Source organism: Podarcis muralis, chromosome 13 (assembly GCF_964188315.1).
Source record: "Podarcis muralis chromosome 13, rPodMur119.hap1.1, whole genome shotgun sequence".
NCBI lineage: Eukaryota > Metazoa > Chordata > Lepidosauria > Squamata > Lacertidae > Podarcis > Podarcis muralis.
The window spans coordinates 27056969-27070222 of record NC_135667.1 but is presented as its reverse complement, the minus strand read 5'-3'; the positions used below and the strand labels follow the sequence as shown (position 1 = coordinate 27070222).

Below are 13254 nucleotides of genomic sequence, written 5' to 3'. Positions count from 1 at the left end.
GCCCCCATAAGCAATAAAAATACAGAGCTAACTGAGGTTCTTCCCCCCCATCCTGGCCACGCCCATGCTAGGTTTTAAGGTGCTGCAAGATTTGTTTTTTTTTTAAGAAAAACATGTTACTGGCTTCAATCGTACAGTATTAGGGCGAGATGTGTGTAGCAATACTTGCCAGCCGTTAGTGGTGGCAGGGACTGGCTAGTGCTTAGGAGACATTTGTGAATCCGGAGTTACTCCCCATTATCTTTGAAAAATAAATTATCCAGTTCATTGGGCTGCGAAGGGGTTGTCGGTGTCACTTCAGTGTCACTCCGAAGCAGCTACTCCAGAATTACCCTGACCTGCTTGCTTCGCTTCAGCCATTTAATGCTTTAAAGGGGAGCCTCTGTTCGGGCTTCAACATGGAGGATGAAAGGGATTCGGCTAAGCAAAGGGGCGGGGAGGCGGAACAAAAAGGACTGGCTGCTCCCAGACTTTGCTTCTTCGCAACTGGCTCTTCCCATGTCACTCCAAAGCCCATCCCCGCCTCTCCCGACCAGCTCCAGAGACTTCACGGTTGCCATGGTTTCAGCCTCTTAAATCTCCCTTCGCTCAGGGAGAGGGCGGGGCCTGAGCCGACAGCATTCCAAGCCTTGATTTATTCGCTCCAATAAAACAGATCGGTGAAGCTGAGGTGCGCGGGGTGGACAATTGTGAAGCGTACCGGATTTTGATTGGACGGCTATTTATTCCCTCCTTGTTTCTTGGAGGAGGAGGAGGAGGAGGCGGGAAGAGGGAGGGCAGTTTACCAGTTGGCCGATTTTGAGCATCGATCAAAGATTCCTATTGGCCTTGGAAGATGCCTAGCTCCGCCTCCTGAAAAAAAAAAAAGAAGCCTGGAAGGCGCGCGTAACGGGGCTTCTATCCCTGCCTTCCCTCCCCCCCCCCAACTCCTGAAAACTACCCGTCGTTCACTTGGCCGAGTGGGCGGAGCTTCAGGAGGAGGAGGAAGGAGGGAGAGAGAGAGAGCGAAGGCAAGAGCGAGCTGTAACGGAGCCAGGCCTCTTGTCTGTCTCTCTGTGCTCGCTGCGCGCGCCGCTCCCCTTGTCTTTCTCTCTCTCTCGCAGCGCGTGCGGGGAACAGGCAGGCCCCCAGCGGGTGGCGGAGCGTCTCCCTCTCGAGGCCGCCAGCGCCGCGCTCCCCCCCCCCGCCAGCCTCCCACGAGGCCCAGCTTCTTCGCGCGCGGGCGCGTGTGTGCGGCTGCTGCTGCTTCTCCTGCTGCTCCTCCTCTCGGTGCAATGTCTGCTCCTGCGACGGCCCCTGCCCCTGCGGAAGCTGCTGGCGGAGGCGGCGCCGGCGCCGCTGGGGACAAGCAGCGCTCTTCCACCGCCGCCGCCCCGCTCAACGTGGAAGGCATCGACCTGCTGGAGAAATGCGGCGTGTGCCGGGAGAGGCTGCGCTCCGAGCGGGACCCGCGCCTCCTGCCTTGCCTCCACACCGTCTGCAAGGAGTGCATGAAGGTCGAGCCCGCCGCCGCCGCCGCTGCAGCAGCCGGCGGCAACAACAAGGATGGCCAAGGTGAGGCTGGCGGGGAAGAAGCGGGCGGCGGGTGAGAAGGAGCCCCTCCTGGCAGGGGTCGAGGCTGAGGAAGCTTGCGACGGAATGGGAGGCGGGTGCAAAAGACGTTGGCTTCCTATCCCATCCCCTTTCTCCCTTTATCGGGTGGGGGGGGGCTTTGGTGTGGGAGGGAACGTCCTTGTTTTATCCTCGTGCTCGCTAGGTCGATTTATATATATATATATATATTGCAAGAAGTGGCCTTGGGAGAGTGCGCGCGCGGGGGGGGGGTCAGGCGTGCTGGTATAAATGGGAGTAAAAAATGGAGGAGACGTGGGAGAAAAAGGTGCATGAGAGGAATGCCTTGTTTTGTACACGTTCCCCGCTCAAGAGCATATTTTGGGGTGGGGGTCGTGAGCAGGAGGAGGCGAGGGGGAGTGGAGGAAGGGACGTTGTGGAGAAGGAGGAGGATGCGTGTATGGCGGCGGCGGCGGCGGAGGTGCAGCGAGGGAGGCGTGGCCACGTGCATTCCGACGAGGGGGGCACCGACGCGTATCGCGAGAAGTGCAGCTGCTGGTCTGCCTTTTTTTTGAGGTGGGGGAAGCGACGGGTCCTTATCTCCCCTCCTCGCCATTCCCGCCTTTTCCAGGCCCGCCCTGGTTGCGTTGAGCATTCCCAACAGGGATTTCTGCCTCCTTATCCTCAAGGTTTTGTGGGAGGGAGAGGAAGGGAATTGTAACAGATGTTGGAAGCGTAACTTTTTGTTTTATGCATACAGTACTTAAGGTGCCTCGTTACAAGGGGGAACGTTCTGTGGAGCGGAATTTAATTGCCTGAGTTGAATAGGGTACGCCCACCAAAAAAAGAAAGCATATGAGACTTCAGTCAAAGTTGGTGAGAGAACATATGGGAAAGCATGCATAGGAGGAGTACACTGCAATGGGTTCAGAAACATCTCTAAATGGGTTAATCAAAAAGGCAGCATGTTTGCTGTTGATGTCCCTAAGAAGAGTTTTTTGCACTCCAAAAGCTTGCTGCTCAACACTGTCGAGCCAGTACTGTATGGTCATTGTTCTAGAACGTAATTCATGTGATAATTGTTTCTTCCACATTAGTGAAAGTAAACCGAAGTTACATGCCAAGCTAAGATATGTGCTTTTTCTTGACCCATGCTTATATTCCTAGTTCTTGATAGAATCTGCATACCCCAAGTATATTTAGGTCATTTCACTCTAGCACTAAATGAAGGTGTCCAGGTATTGGTCATGGCTTCTCAGTTCCAAGCAGTCTTAAATGAAGTTGATTATTTTGATCCTTTCAGTTTCAGGCCTGGATATTGGATTGGAAACAGCCTCAGTCACCTGAGAGGAGAAGGGGTGCCTGCTGTTAGTTTTCCTGGACCTATTCATACCACTGACTGGGGTATCCTTCCTGGTCATTTGCCTGAATTAGGCTGGGAGGGACACTGTTTTACAACAGTGCTATGGTTGTTGGTTTTTAAAAAAATGTTATAAGCTGCTTTAGGCCTCCTAGTTCCAGAAAAGTGGCATATTTTTAAAAATAAAAAAAAAATTTCTCTGGCATTGGACTTAGGGAACCTTTAAATCTGCTTTGGTCAATCTAGTCCCCTCCAGATGTTTTGGACTACATCTTGGGCTAGTGGAGCAAAGGCTTCTTTAAAGGCTTGTCTCTGGCCTTGAACTTCTTGGGATGGGGAATGTTTTGTTTCCCTCCATCCAGCCTCATTCTGTAACATCAACATAGCCAAGTGTTTATGGTTAGCTGCTTGGTTTATTATTATTTTGTTTCCTGTAAATTCTTTTAAAAATACTTTTATTAGTTTCAAAGTACAATTCAACAATAGCCTCATTATAACAATACCAATTTATAAATACAATTATTAATACCAATTGTTCAAATATGTTTTTCTTTCCCCCAGTTGTTGCTGTTATCCATCATGCCTTGGGAGAAGCTGATATCCCATTGTTCCAGAAATTTCTCCCTTGCTTGTCATTTTGCCACTTTTAACAGCTGCAAAAATCACTGTGTCCCAATAAATAACCTGTTTTCACCATTTCCCCTCTCAGCCTGGGAAGAAGAGTGGTCTGTCGAACTGCAGATGACTCAGTAATGAATCTTATCAGTTCCTTGGCAAGTTCGCAGATTTCTTTCATCCTTCCTTTCAACTGAAGATAAATGAGCATTAAATTCCAAATCCTCTTAGCGTTATTTAGTTCACTCACTAAATAATAAAGGGGAAGGGCCAGCTCTAATTTTCCATCATAAACCTTTTGCAAAATAGAGCTTTCCCCCCTTTTATTAACTCACAAAGTTCAGTTTAATGTTATATTCCATATCTTCAGTCCTCACTTGTACAAATATAATTTGAACTAAACATTCAGAGGAAGGTTGCCAAATCATAAATGTAGAGAAGAAAACTTTAAATAAAGAAACCATAGGCTCCCCTCCCCCCACACCGTCTTTTGCACCAAATGAAGTTTTATATCAAATTCAAATCTTAAAAGTCCTTGCAGTTGTTTCCGTTCCAGAGTTTGTGATCTCACTTCTTGTAGCATGTGCCTGTACTTTAGTCCAATTAAACACTAATTAACAGGAGAACCTCTGCTTCATAATGGCGGTTTTGGAGGGCTTTTTTGCAGGCGAAGTGCTTTTGCACTCAGCTGCTTGGGTCTATCAGGCAGCCTATGCATTCTACTCCTACCTACTCCCACTTCTTCTGGCATGAAGAGGGGGACTTCTGGAAGAGATCAGGGTTTCTTTGAGTTGCCTTGTGATGTGGACAAGATGATGTAGGAATTTGTGGTGAAATAAGCCTAAAATGTGCCCCAGTACCTTTCTTCAGGGATCCTACTGCTTGTGAAGATGTGTGCTTCTTGATTCCACAGGAGTTCCACCTGCCAGCTGAACAAGCAAATTAAGATAATGTTAAAGTTTATTAAGTTATGATTACTACATACAAAAGAATAAGCAATATATGCAAAGTTACTGGTTTTTATATGTAATGAACTTTTAGGACAGGTGATTTCCGATAGTGTCTTGGCCCAAATCCAGGTTCACATATGGGTTCAGTTCTTTGTCTTTTCTTCATCTTCTGAAAGCTCTGCCCGATAAATCTGTTCAGATATGAGAGTGCCTTTTCTGAAAGTTTTCTTAAATCAAGTCTTCCTGTGGTGGTAACTTCTGCCCTATTCATTTCTTTGAAAAGAAAACAATGTCTCTCCCTCTCCTTGGTTCTTCTTTTTTCTTAGACATTTGTCAGACTGTGATGCTAAAAACCTCTTATTTTTTTGCGTCAGCTCTTTATTTAATGGTCTGGCCTAAGCATACTTTTAAGTACCGTATTTTTCGCTCTATAATACGCACCAGACCACAAGACGCACCTAGTTTTTGGAGGAGGAAAACAAGAAAAAAAATATTCTGAGTCTCAGAAGCCAGAGGGATCGCTGCTCAGTGAAAGCAGCAATCCCTCTTTCTGTTCTGGCTTCTGGGATAGCTGCGCAGCCTGCATTCGCTCCATAAGACGCACACATATTTCCCCTTACTTTTTAGGAGGGAAAAAGTGAGTCTTATAGAGCAAAAAATACGGTATGTGCCAAGTGGCGTTTAAACTATTTATTTGATTTCAAACTGCTTTTAGCTATGATTTTGCCTAGCCCTTAGAGTAACCCTCTGTTTATCCAAAGTTTACCCAAAGTTTGATCGGCCTTATTATGTGAGTATGTACATCTTATTCTGGTGCTTTTCGTCTTCTCCAAAATAGAGCAGGAGTGAGAGGATTCCTTTGCCCAGATGTCCTCTGGTGAGAACGCGGGAGTGGGCTGGAGCCTTGTCTGCTTACGCAAGGGAAGCATACCCCCCCCTTAAGTAAACAAACCTCCCTCTGAGAAATCTCAGCCTTTCTTCCAAGTCCTCTGATAGTTCTGGAGGAAAAATGCAAAGACTTCTCTTACTCACAGAACACTTCGGATAACTTGCTTTGCCTCTTTCTTAGATCCCTCTGGCAAACAAGAGAAACCAGAGTGAGAGGTGAGATCTTTCAGGACGCTTTGGTCAAGGAAAAGAAACGTCTAGAGGTTTCTGTCCTCAGAAACTCTCAGCAAACAAAGATTTATTATTCTGGTGCATTTTTATTCTGCCATCCTATCACTGGTGCACAGTGGCAGCCAGACAAGCTTTCTTAGTGGTGGCCCTCCCCGTTGTGCATGCAAATACACATAAGCAACTTTAGGATTGCATTCCTTGAGGGCACATCTTGGAGTAGAAAAGGAAGAATTCAAATCCCCCTAAACCATAAACAACGGTGCAGTAATTTTGATGCTGGGCTTAATGGTCTTAAGGGGTCCTTCACTCATTAGTCAAGTGTATTACTTCATTCACTCTAAAATGTGGTAAGCTAGCTCAGATGCATTTGGGAGTGGGACCCCCCCTTCCGCCCCAGAGTCCTTTCCTGACAGCTTTAATACCTCATATACTTTTTTTGGGAGGGGGCAGACCTTCAAAGCAGCAGCTGGATACTCCTAGGAAACTAGGCAATTGAACATTATTTTACCTTGAGTGCTCTTCTTTTTCTTGACTTGAAATGCAGCTGATCTAAATGAAGTGTGGGGGGAGTTAATTGATTTCTGTCTTTTACTGATTCACAAAAGGAAGGGTTTGATCTGCCTTTGATATGATCCTTCTGCCACCAGTGCAGCTTCAGTGAAGATGGAACTGAATTTAATTCTTGAGTAGAATGTTTGCCAAGTTGGCCTTGAATTGTGAAAGCAGAAACCACCAGTTACTCCCTCTGATAAGATTCTGCAGCAGTCTGGGAGCTAGACCTCTTTTCTTCTCTCCCACATAGTCCCCCAACCCCCCCCCCCCCCCCGCCAAAAGAAACCAGCTATTGAATTGCAATTGGTGGGAAATGGTGGGGAAACGTTAGCAAAAGTTAGCATTTTAACTGGCTTACCTCTGGTCTTTATACATTTGTGATCTCTATGCTAATGTTTTCTCTCTCCACATTTGTTTACAAACCTGGCAAACTGGGAAAGCATTGCATACATCTAGTCCCTGAAACCTTTTGGCATAATTTTCAAGTACTACAAGTCCTTAGTTTTCTTTTTGCTACAAGAGACTAAAACAGGTACTCCAAAAGCTAGAATGGTATCAGTTTCCTGCTGCTTATCCAAAAGAAGATGAACAGCAATTTTCAGCTTTGTTTATGAGAGTAAATAACAGTGCTTTCTCTAAATAGGGGCCTGTTTACGTTGTGTGTTGTTAAAACTTGTATGTGGCACTGTTTTCTGATTAAGGAAGGAGAGTATATTAGTACTCCTCTGTTTACTATAGAATTGGTAGTCCCTTTAAAGATGGAGAATTCTTAATTTTGTAACTATCCAAGATTCAGATAGTTCAGATGTCTTGTATGGGAGCATAACTTTACTGTTTGCTCCTAAATACCATGCTTATGTTAACAGCTGTGTGCTTCATTACCTAAATGCTTTTTGGCTTGTATTTGAATCAGCTGTGACTGAAACCCTTTCAGCTTGCTTTGGGAGCTATTGGAAAATTAGGTTATTTGGGGAAATGGAGCCAGAGAACTTCCAAATCTAATGCTCCCCATTGGGAAATGATGCTTCTGAGTGTAGTTGGGAGCATCATTCCCACACTAGCAAGATTTTTACCCTTCTGGTTAACATTCTTCCTGTAGGTTTCTCATTCCTCTGGAACAGGTTTGTGGGGAAATTGGCTGGGAAGGCCAGGCAGCTTTGGAGAAACAGCTACATTTTGAATTGACCTGAATTCAGAGGTGTCTAGTTCAAAATAGGCTTTTCAAACTGGGGGGACTCAATTTGTGCCTCCCCCTGTCCCCAGTTTGAAGCTAAAGCTGCAACAAATGAGTCTATGCAGTGGTGCCTCGGGTTACAGATGCTTCAGGTTACAGACTCCGCTAACCCAGAAATAGTACCTTGGGTTAAGAACTTTGCTTCAGGATGAGAACAGAAATTGTGCGGCGGCAGCGGCGGAAGGCCCCATTAGCTAAAGTGGTGCTTCAGGTTAAGAACAGTTTCAGGTTAAGAACAGACCTCCAGAACGAATTAAGTTCTTAACCCGTGGTACCACTGTATATGAAAACCAAGGTTAGAGTGGTCTTTAAAATGTCGTCACAGAATCCCTTTTTTGCCATCCTTTGGCCCAGCTGCTGGGTGCTTGCCTCTTCATCCTCCAGGCCAGGAACGGAGAACCTGTAACCCTCCATATGTTGTTTGACTCATCTCTCATTGGTCCTACTGTTTGGGGCTGAAGGGAATTGAGATCCTACAAAATTTGGAGAGGCATAAGTTTCCCATCCTAGCTCTAGGAGGTAAGAGTTTCTTAAGAAAAGTCTGGACTAGGAGGTACCTTCCTCTTCCACTCTCCCGGTCTCTCTCCTGCCTCCACAATTTATTGTTATAGGGTCCAGGCTTAGTTGAAGGAGAAAACCTAATTTTCCTTGCCTTGAATCCATTTTGTAGCTTAGCATATGTGCATGAATGTTAGCAAACTACTTTCAGGAGAAGTATGCTTATAGATAGTAACTATGTAGTAATCAGAATTCTGATGAACTAGTAGATTTTCTGAACTAGTCCCTAGATGTTGTTGGACTACAGCTCCCACCATTCCTAGCCAGCAGGACCAGTGGTCAAGGATGATGGGGAGTTGTAGTTAAGATGGGAACCCAAGGCCAAGAAAGGTGAGCTGGAGGAATGCAAGTACCGTATTTTTCGCTCTATAACACGCACCTGACCATAACACGCACATCATTTTTAGAGGAGGAAAACAAGGGGAAAAACATTCTGAATGAAACAGTGGATGTATCATTTTTGTGCTTCATGCTGTGGCCACAGACATGTGATCTGATGGTGAATTTGGGGTGACCGAATGCAAAAATCCTGAGAATTCCTGTGGATCCATGCTTTGTAACCACGTTTTTGCACCATTGCAGCCCCAGGCAACAGTGGGTGCGTGATTTTTTGGGTGCAGGCTGTAGCCATGGACATGCTATGTGATCTGATGGTGAATTTGGGGTGACCCAATGCAAAGATCCTGAGAATCCCTGTGGATCCATGCTTTGTAACCACATTTTTGCACCATTGCAGCCCCAGGCAACAGCGGGTGCGTGCTTTTTTTGGTGCAGGCTGTAGCCATGGACATGCTATGTGATCTGATGGTGAATTTGGGGTGACCCAATGCAAAGATCCTAAGGATCCATGTGGATCCATGCTTTTTAACCACGTTTTTGCACCATTGCAGCCCCAGGCAACAGTGGGTGCGTGATTTTTTTGGTGCAGGCTGTAGCCATGGACATGCTATGTGATCTGATGGTGAATTTGGGGTGACCCAATGCAAAGATCCTGAGGATCCATGTTGATCTATGCTTTGTAACCACATTTTAAGTGGGGAGCGAAGGAAAAACAAAGAAGGGACATGAGAGGGGTGTGCAGAGAAGCAGCTGGCTAAGAATGCAGGAGAGGGATTTAAGGGAGGGAGGAAAGAAAGGCAAAAGTTTCCCCCCAAGCCAGCCATCTCTCTCTCTCCCCCCCTCTCTCTCCCTCCCCCCCTCTCCCTCTCCCTCCTCCACTCTCTCTCCCTCTCCCCCCTCTCCCTCTCCCTCCCCCACTCTCTCTCCCTCTCCCCCAGCAGCACCGGAGCACAGAGAGGAATTAGAAAGAACGACACTGCTTGCCTGGAGGGGAGGGGCTTTCCCTGCTCTTTGTTCCGTTTCAGCAACGAAACAGAGGAGGGTGGGCAGTAAGACCCTGAGGCAGAATGCAGGAAAGCAACAGCTTCCTCTTTTCAGGTTTCCCTTCTCCGTGAAGCGCGGTTTGATTTTTGCCTGATTTTTTGGCTCCAGGGACCACACATTCGCTCTATAACACGCACAGACATTTCCCCTTCCTTTTTAGGAGAAAAAATCTGCGTGTTATAGAGGGAAAAATACGGTAATCAGCAGGGTCAAATGACTGCTAATCTCAGAAGAATGGAATCTGTTGCAGAGGAGTTAAGTTAATGAATGAGACATTAATTAAAAGTTAATAAGAATGGATGTGAAGGACTTTGAAAATTCCTGATTGGCTTCAGTTTGCCTCAGTGCGTTGTGATTGCTGTAATCTTGTTGTAGTCATATGAGTGGCTAATAGTAGTACATACAGAAATGCTTAAGAATGCTGTCTTCACATACAATGAGCAGTCGGGGAGACTGTCATCATGTGCGCTCATCACAATAAAGGTCTAGCTTCATTTAAAGCCTGCATCCGGCTTTCCTTTGGTGACCCCAGGCAAACAGATTCCTAATCCCCCCCCAAAATATATCATACTACGATTTTAGTTCTAAATGGTTTCGTCTCCACAGAAATGTGTGTTTCCCCAGCCTTAGAGAACAACTAATAATTACAGAAAGGTTATTTCTGCATTGCTGCCAATGTGGTGGGATGGTTACAGCATTGGTGTGGGAAGACTTGGGCTCAAATCTCTCTACCTGTCCATGGAGTTGATTGAGGGACCTTGAGATGGATATTCTCTATTCCTAACCTGCCTCTCAGGGTGGTTGTGAGGATAAAATGAGGGGTTGGCACACACGTACAATAGCATGAGCTTCTTGGAGTAAGATGGGATAAAAATGTAATTTAAGTGAAGCTTTAAAAAGATCTAGGACAGATAGGTTACAAGCTTGGCTTTCATTTCTCAGAAATGAGGAGCAGCCATTGCCTCTTCATCCCAGAATTCTTGGTGGGTAACCTGATACCCTTAACACCTGGGAGGGATTTGCTTATCCTGCAATCTTCATCTTGGAAATGAGCCTACAAGCTGACCTCATGGCTACAATAGGCTGTTTAATTTTTGTACCTTACACCGTTGTGCAAATTAATTGAAACAAAACATGTTTTCTATCTTACTCATAATCCTGTACTCAAAACAAACATCAAAAGTCAGTTTGATCATTTTTTATGTTTTAATGATGCAATCATTACGTCAGCAGCTACTGTATTGCATCAGACTGTAGAATTCTGTCCGACCACTGTAGTGTATGATGCAATCATTACGTCAGCAGCTACAGTATTTCAGCTTTTAGAAACCTGACCAGATGTGATTCAACCGCCGTTCGAGATGGATGTGACACCTAGGAAACGTATGAAGATCGTAAATCTGCACGAACACACAGCTAAGACGTATCGAGAGATTGCTTCAGTAGTTGGTGTGAGTTTAGCAACTGTCAGCCGTGTCATCAAGTTGAAGCAGGAAACCAGATCGGTTCCTCCTAAACGTAAAGGAAAGTGTGGTCGTAAGAAGAAAACAACTAGAGATGATGCTTACTTGCTTCGACAAAGCAAAAAGGATCCCCGCAAGAAGAGTGATGCATTGAATACGTATTCAAGGAGAAAGGAATTCAAATCAGTTCCTCTACAGTTCGCAGGCGCCTTATTGCGATCGAACAAAAAGCCAGAAGACCAGTCAATAAGCAGCTTTTAACCAAAAAAAATGAAAGAAAAGTGGTATAAACTGGCAAAAAAGTACAAGGAATGAATAAAAGACCAGTGGAGAAAAGTCCTCTTCACCGGCGAAATCCATTTCTTTGTACAGGGTCAGCGAAGTCCGCATGTTCGAAGCTCACAGGGAGAGAAGAAGCTTCATGATTGCCACATTGGACCTAGCCTCCTGTCACACATCGAAAGTGGTGAAGAAATTCACGGCAGAGCAGCAAATACAGGTGCTTGATTGGCCAGGGAATTCCCCGGATGGAAATCCTACTACATTCGTTGTTTGTTTCAATTAATTCACACAAGAGTGTATATATTTCACTTGTTTCTTCCCAGCTCCTGCTTTGTGTAATATCTTGCCAAATGAAGAGTTCCAGACAACTCTAGCATTCTGTAGTTTTGTGACATTTTGTAAAGTACTGGTCAGCTGCAGTTTGTAAACATTTCTGAACGTTCCCTAGTGTGATAGTTCCATGAAAACAGGAAACAAGTGCATGAGGGGGAAGGCTAGGCTAGAAATTTGAGTCTTAATTTTTATATTTGCAGGCTTTTGGTGTTTTGTTTTGTTTTGCACAAGGCAACATTCAAAAGCAGTATCCCTCACCTACAACCTGAAGTGATACAGTTTCTCTTCTGCCTCATTCTGCGTGTTTCAGGCGCAGTAGAACATGGTTTTGGGGTTTGTAGTAAAAGTACCCTAAGTGTTCAGGACTGCACAAGATCACCAAGTCAACATTTAACTTTCTATTTACGCTTCATACTGGAGAAATGGAAATATTTGTAAAATATTTTAATATCTTAAGTGCTTTAAGATCAACAAAGTTCTTGTGACACTTTATGCCTTAAGAATAGTTTATTATAACATTAAGTTTTCATGTATTTCAGTAGACTTCATCAGACACATGGAGCGTTATCCATAGTTTCTGGTATATACATATGGTTTGGAGTGGAATTGTAACTGGTGAGTTTAGAGGGGCATTAAATGCAGAAATTCATAAAACACTCTTTCAAATTGTATGTATAAAGCAGGATGTTTCGGGCACATGGTGAAATGGACTGTAATCCATGAATGCTTGTGCCACTATTGGTTCATTAATCTTTAAGCTGCCAAAAGGTGGTTCTTTCATTTTGCTGCAACAATATGGCACAGCTATCCCCCAAGGAAAATGCTTTTAGGAAAGGAGTGCGGAACCTGGGGCCTTCCAGATGTTATATGGCTACAACTCCATCCCTGACTATTTGCCGAGGTTTACTGTGAGTTGCAGTTGTCCGTTGGTTCCAGTTAGCATTAGGAGAACATTTAGAGGTGGTGGTCCAGAGATGATGGTGTAGTTCTGCAACATCTTGTTGGTTAACAAGTTATGCAGAACTCTCTTCAAAAATGAAACAAGACTCTTGTGTATGCGCCTTTGTTCCCTGAGCTTTCTCTGTTCCTAGAGGAAATGCCAAGGTTTTCATGTGGGGGAGTTTCCTTATCACCCAGCCATTCTTTCTCCCTGTAGCTTAAGGGCAAGTTTGTGTTCCTTTAAGTGTGTGAAGATTGATGACTCCCACCTCAACGCCATGAGTTTCCTGAGAAGTGGAGAGAAAGGAGATAAGGGCTTTCCATTAAGGATTGCTGACGCCTTGCTTTGTAAAGCAAATGAAGACAAGATGGGGGATTTAGCTGAAGATGAGGATATCTTTAGCCAGGGCTCCCATTCAGCTGGAGTAAATGATGTGCACAAAAGACTTGGGAATGGTCTTCACTAGCAAAACACAGAGCCAGTTAAGTTGAAAAGCAGCCTAGAAGAGGTGTTTCCTTCTAGCAAAAGTAAAAACCAAACCAAACCCCTTCTACTCAATTAGAGAGGGCAATTTGACAAAACCCTGTGTCTTTATAAATGTGTGAACAACTTGTGCTTTTGAGAATTTATTTGGTTCTTTTTCAATTTGTGGTATATGGATGGTTATAACCAGCCATAGCAAAACAGAAGTACCAACTTTATTATTTGGCAGGGCTTTGTATACAAAACAGGGGAAAGGGGGTAATCTACCATTGGTGGGCTAAAATTGTATTTTAGCACATGTCTTCTTAAATAGCTTATTTTTTGTGGGGTGGTTGTGGTGGTGTTGCACATACCATTTGAATAAAATATTTTTTTTGTCCTGCACTAGCTAATTGACTTACGTGCTGTTTGAACACATGGTAGCACCACAC

At 44.8% G+C, this 13254-nt stretch overlaps 1 protein-coding gene across 3 annotated transcripts in view; it reads left to right on the top strand.

Moving 5' to 3' along the window:
* Positions 1-971: 971 nt before the first annotated feature.
* Positions 972-13254, top strand: part of TRIM28 (tripartite motif containing 28) — a 34030-nt gene continuing 21747 nt past the window's right edge. For 2 of the 3 annotated variants that reach the window (XM_028703414.2, XM_028703413.2), the window contains exon 1: positions 972-1554. In XM_028703414.2, coding sequence (XP_028559247.2) covers positions 1275-1554 — 280 coding nt within the window. In that variant the 5' untranslated portion in view covers positions 972-1274. The remainder of the gene's footprint in view (positions 1555-13254) is intronic. The other variant, XM_028703416.2, reaches the window with a different exon arrangement.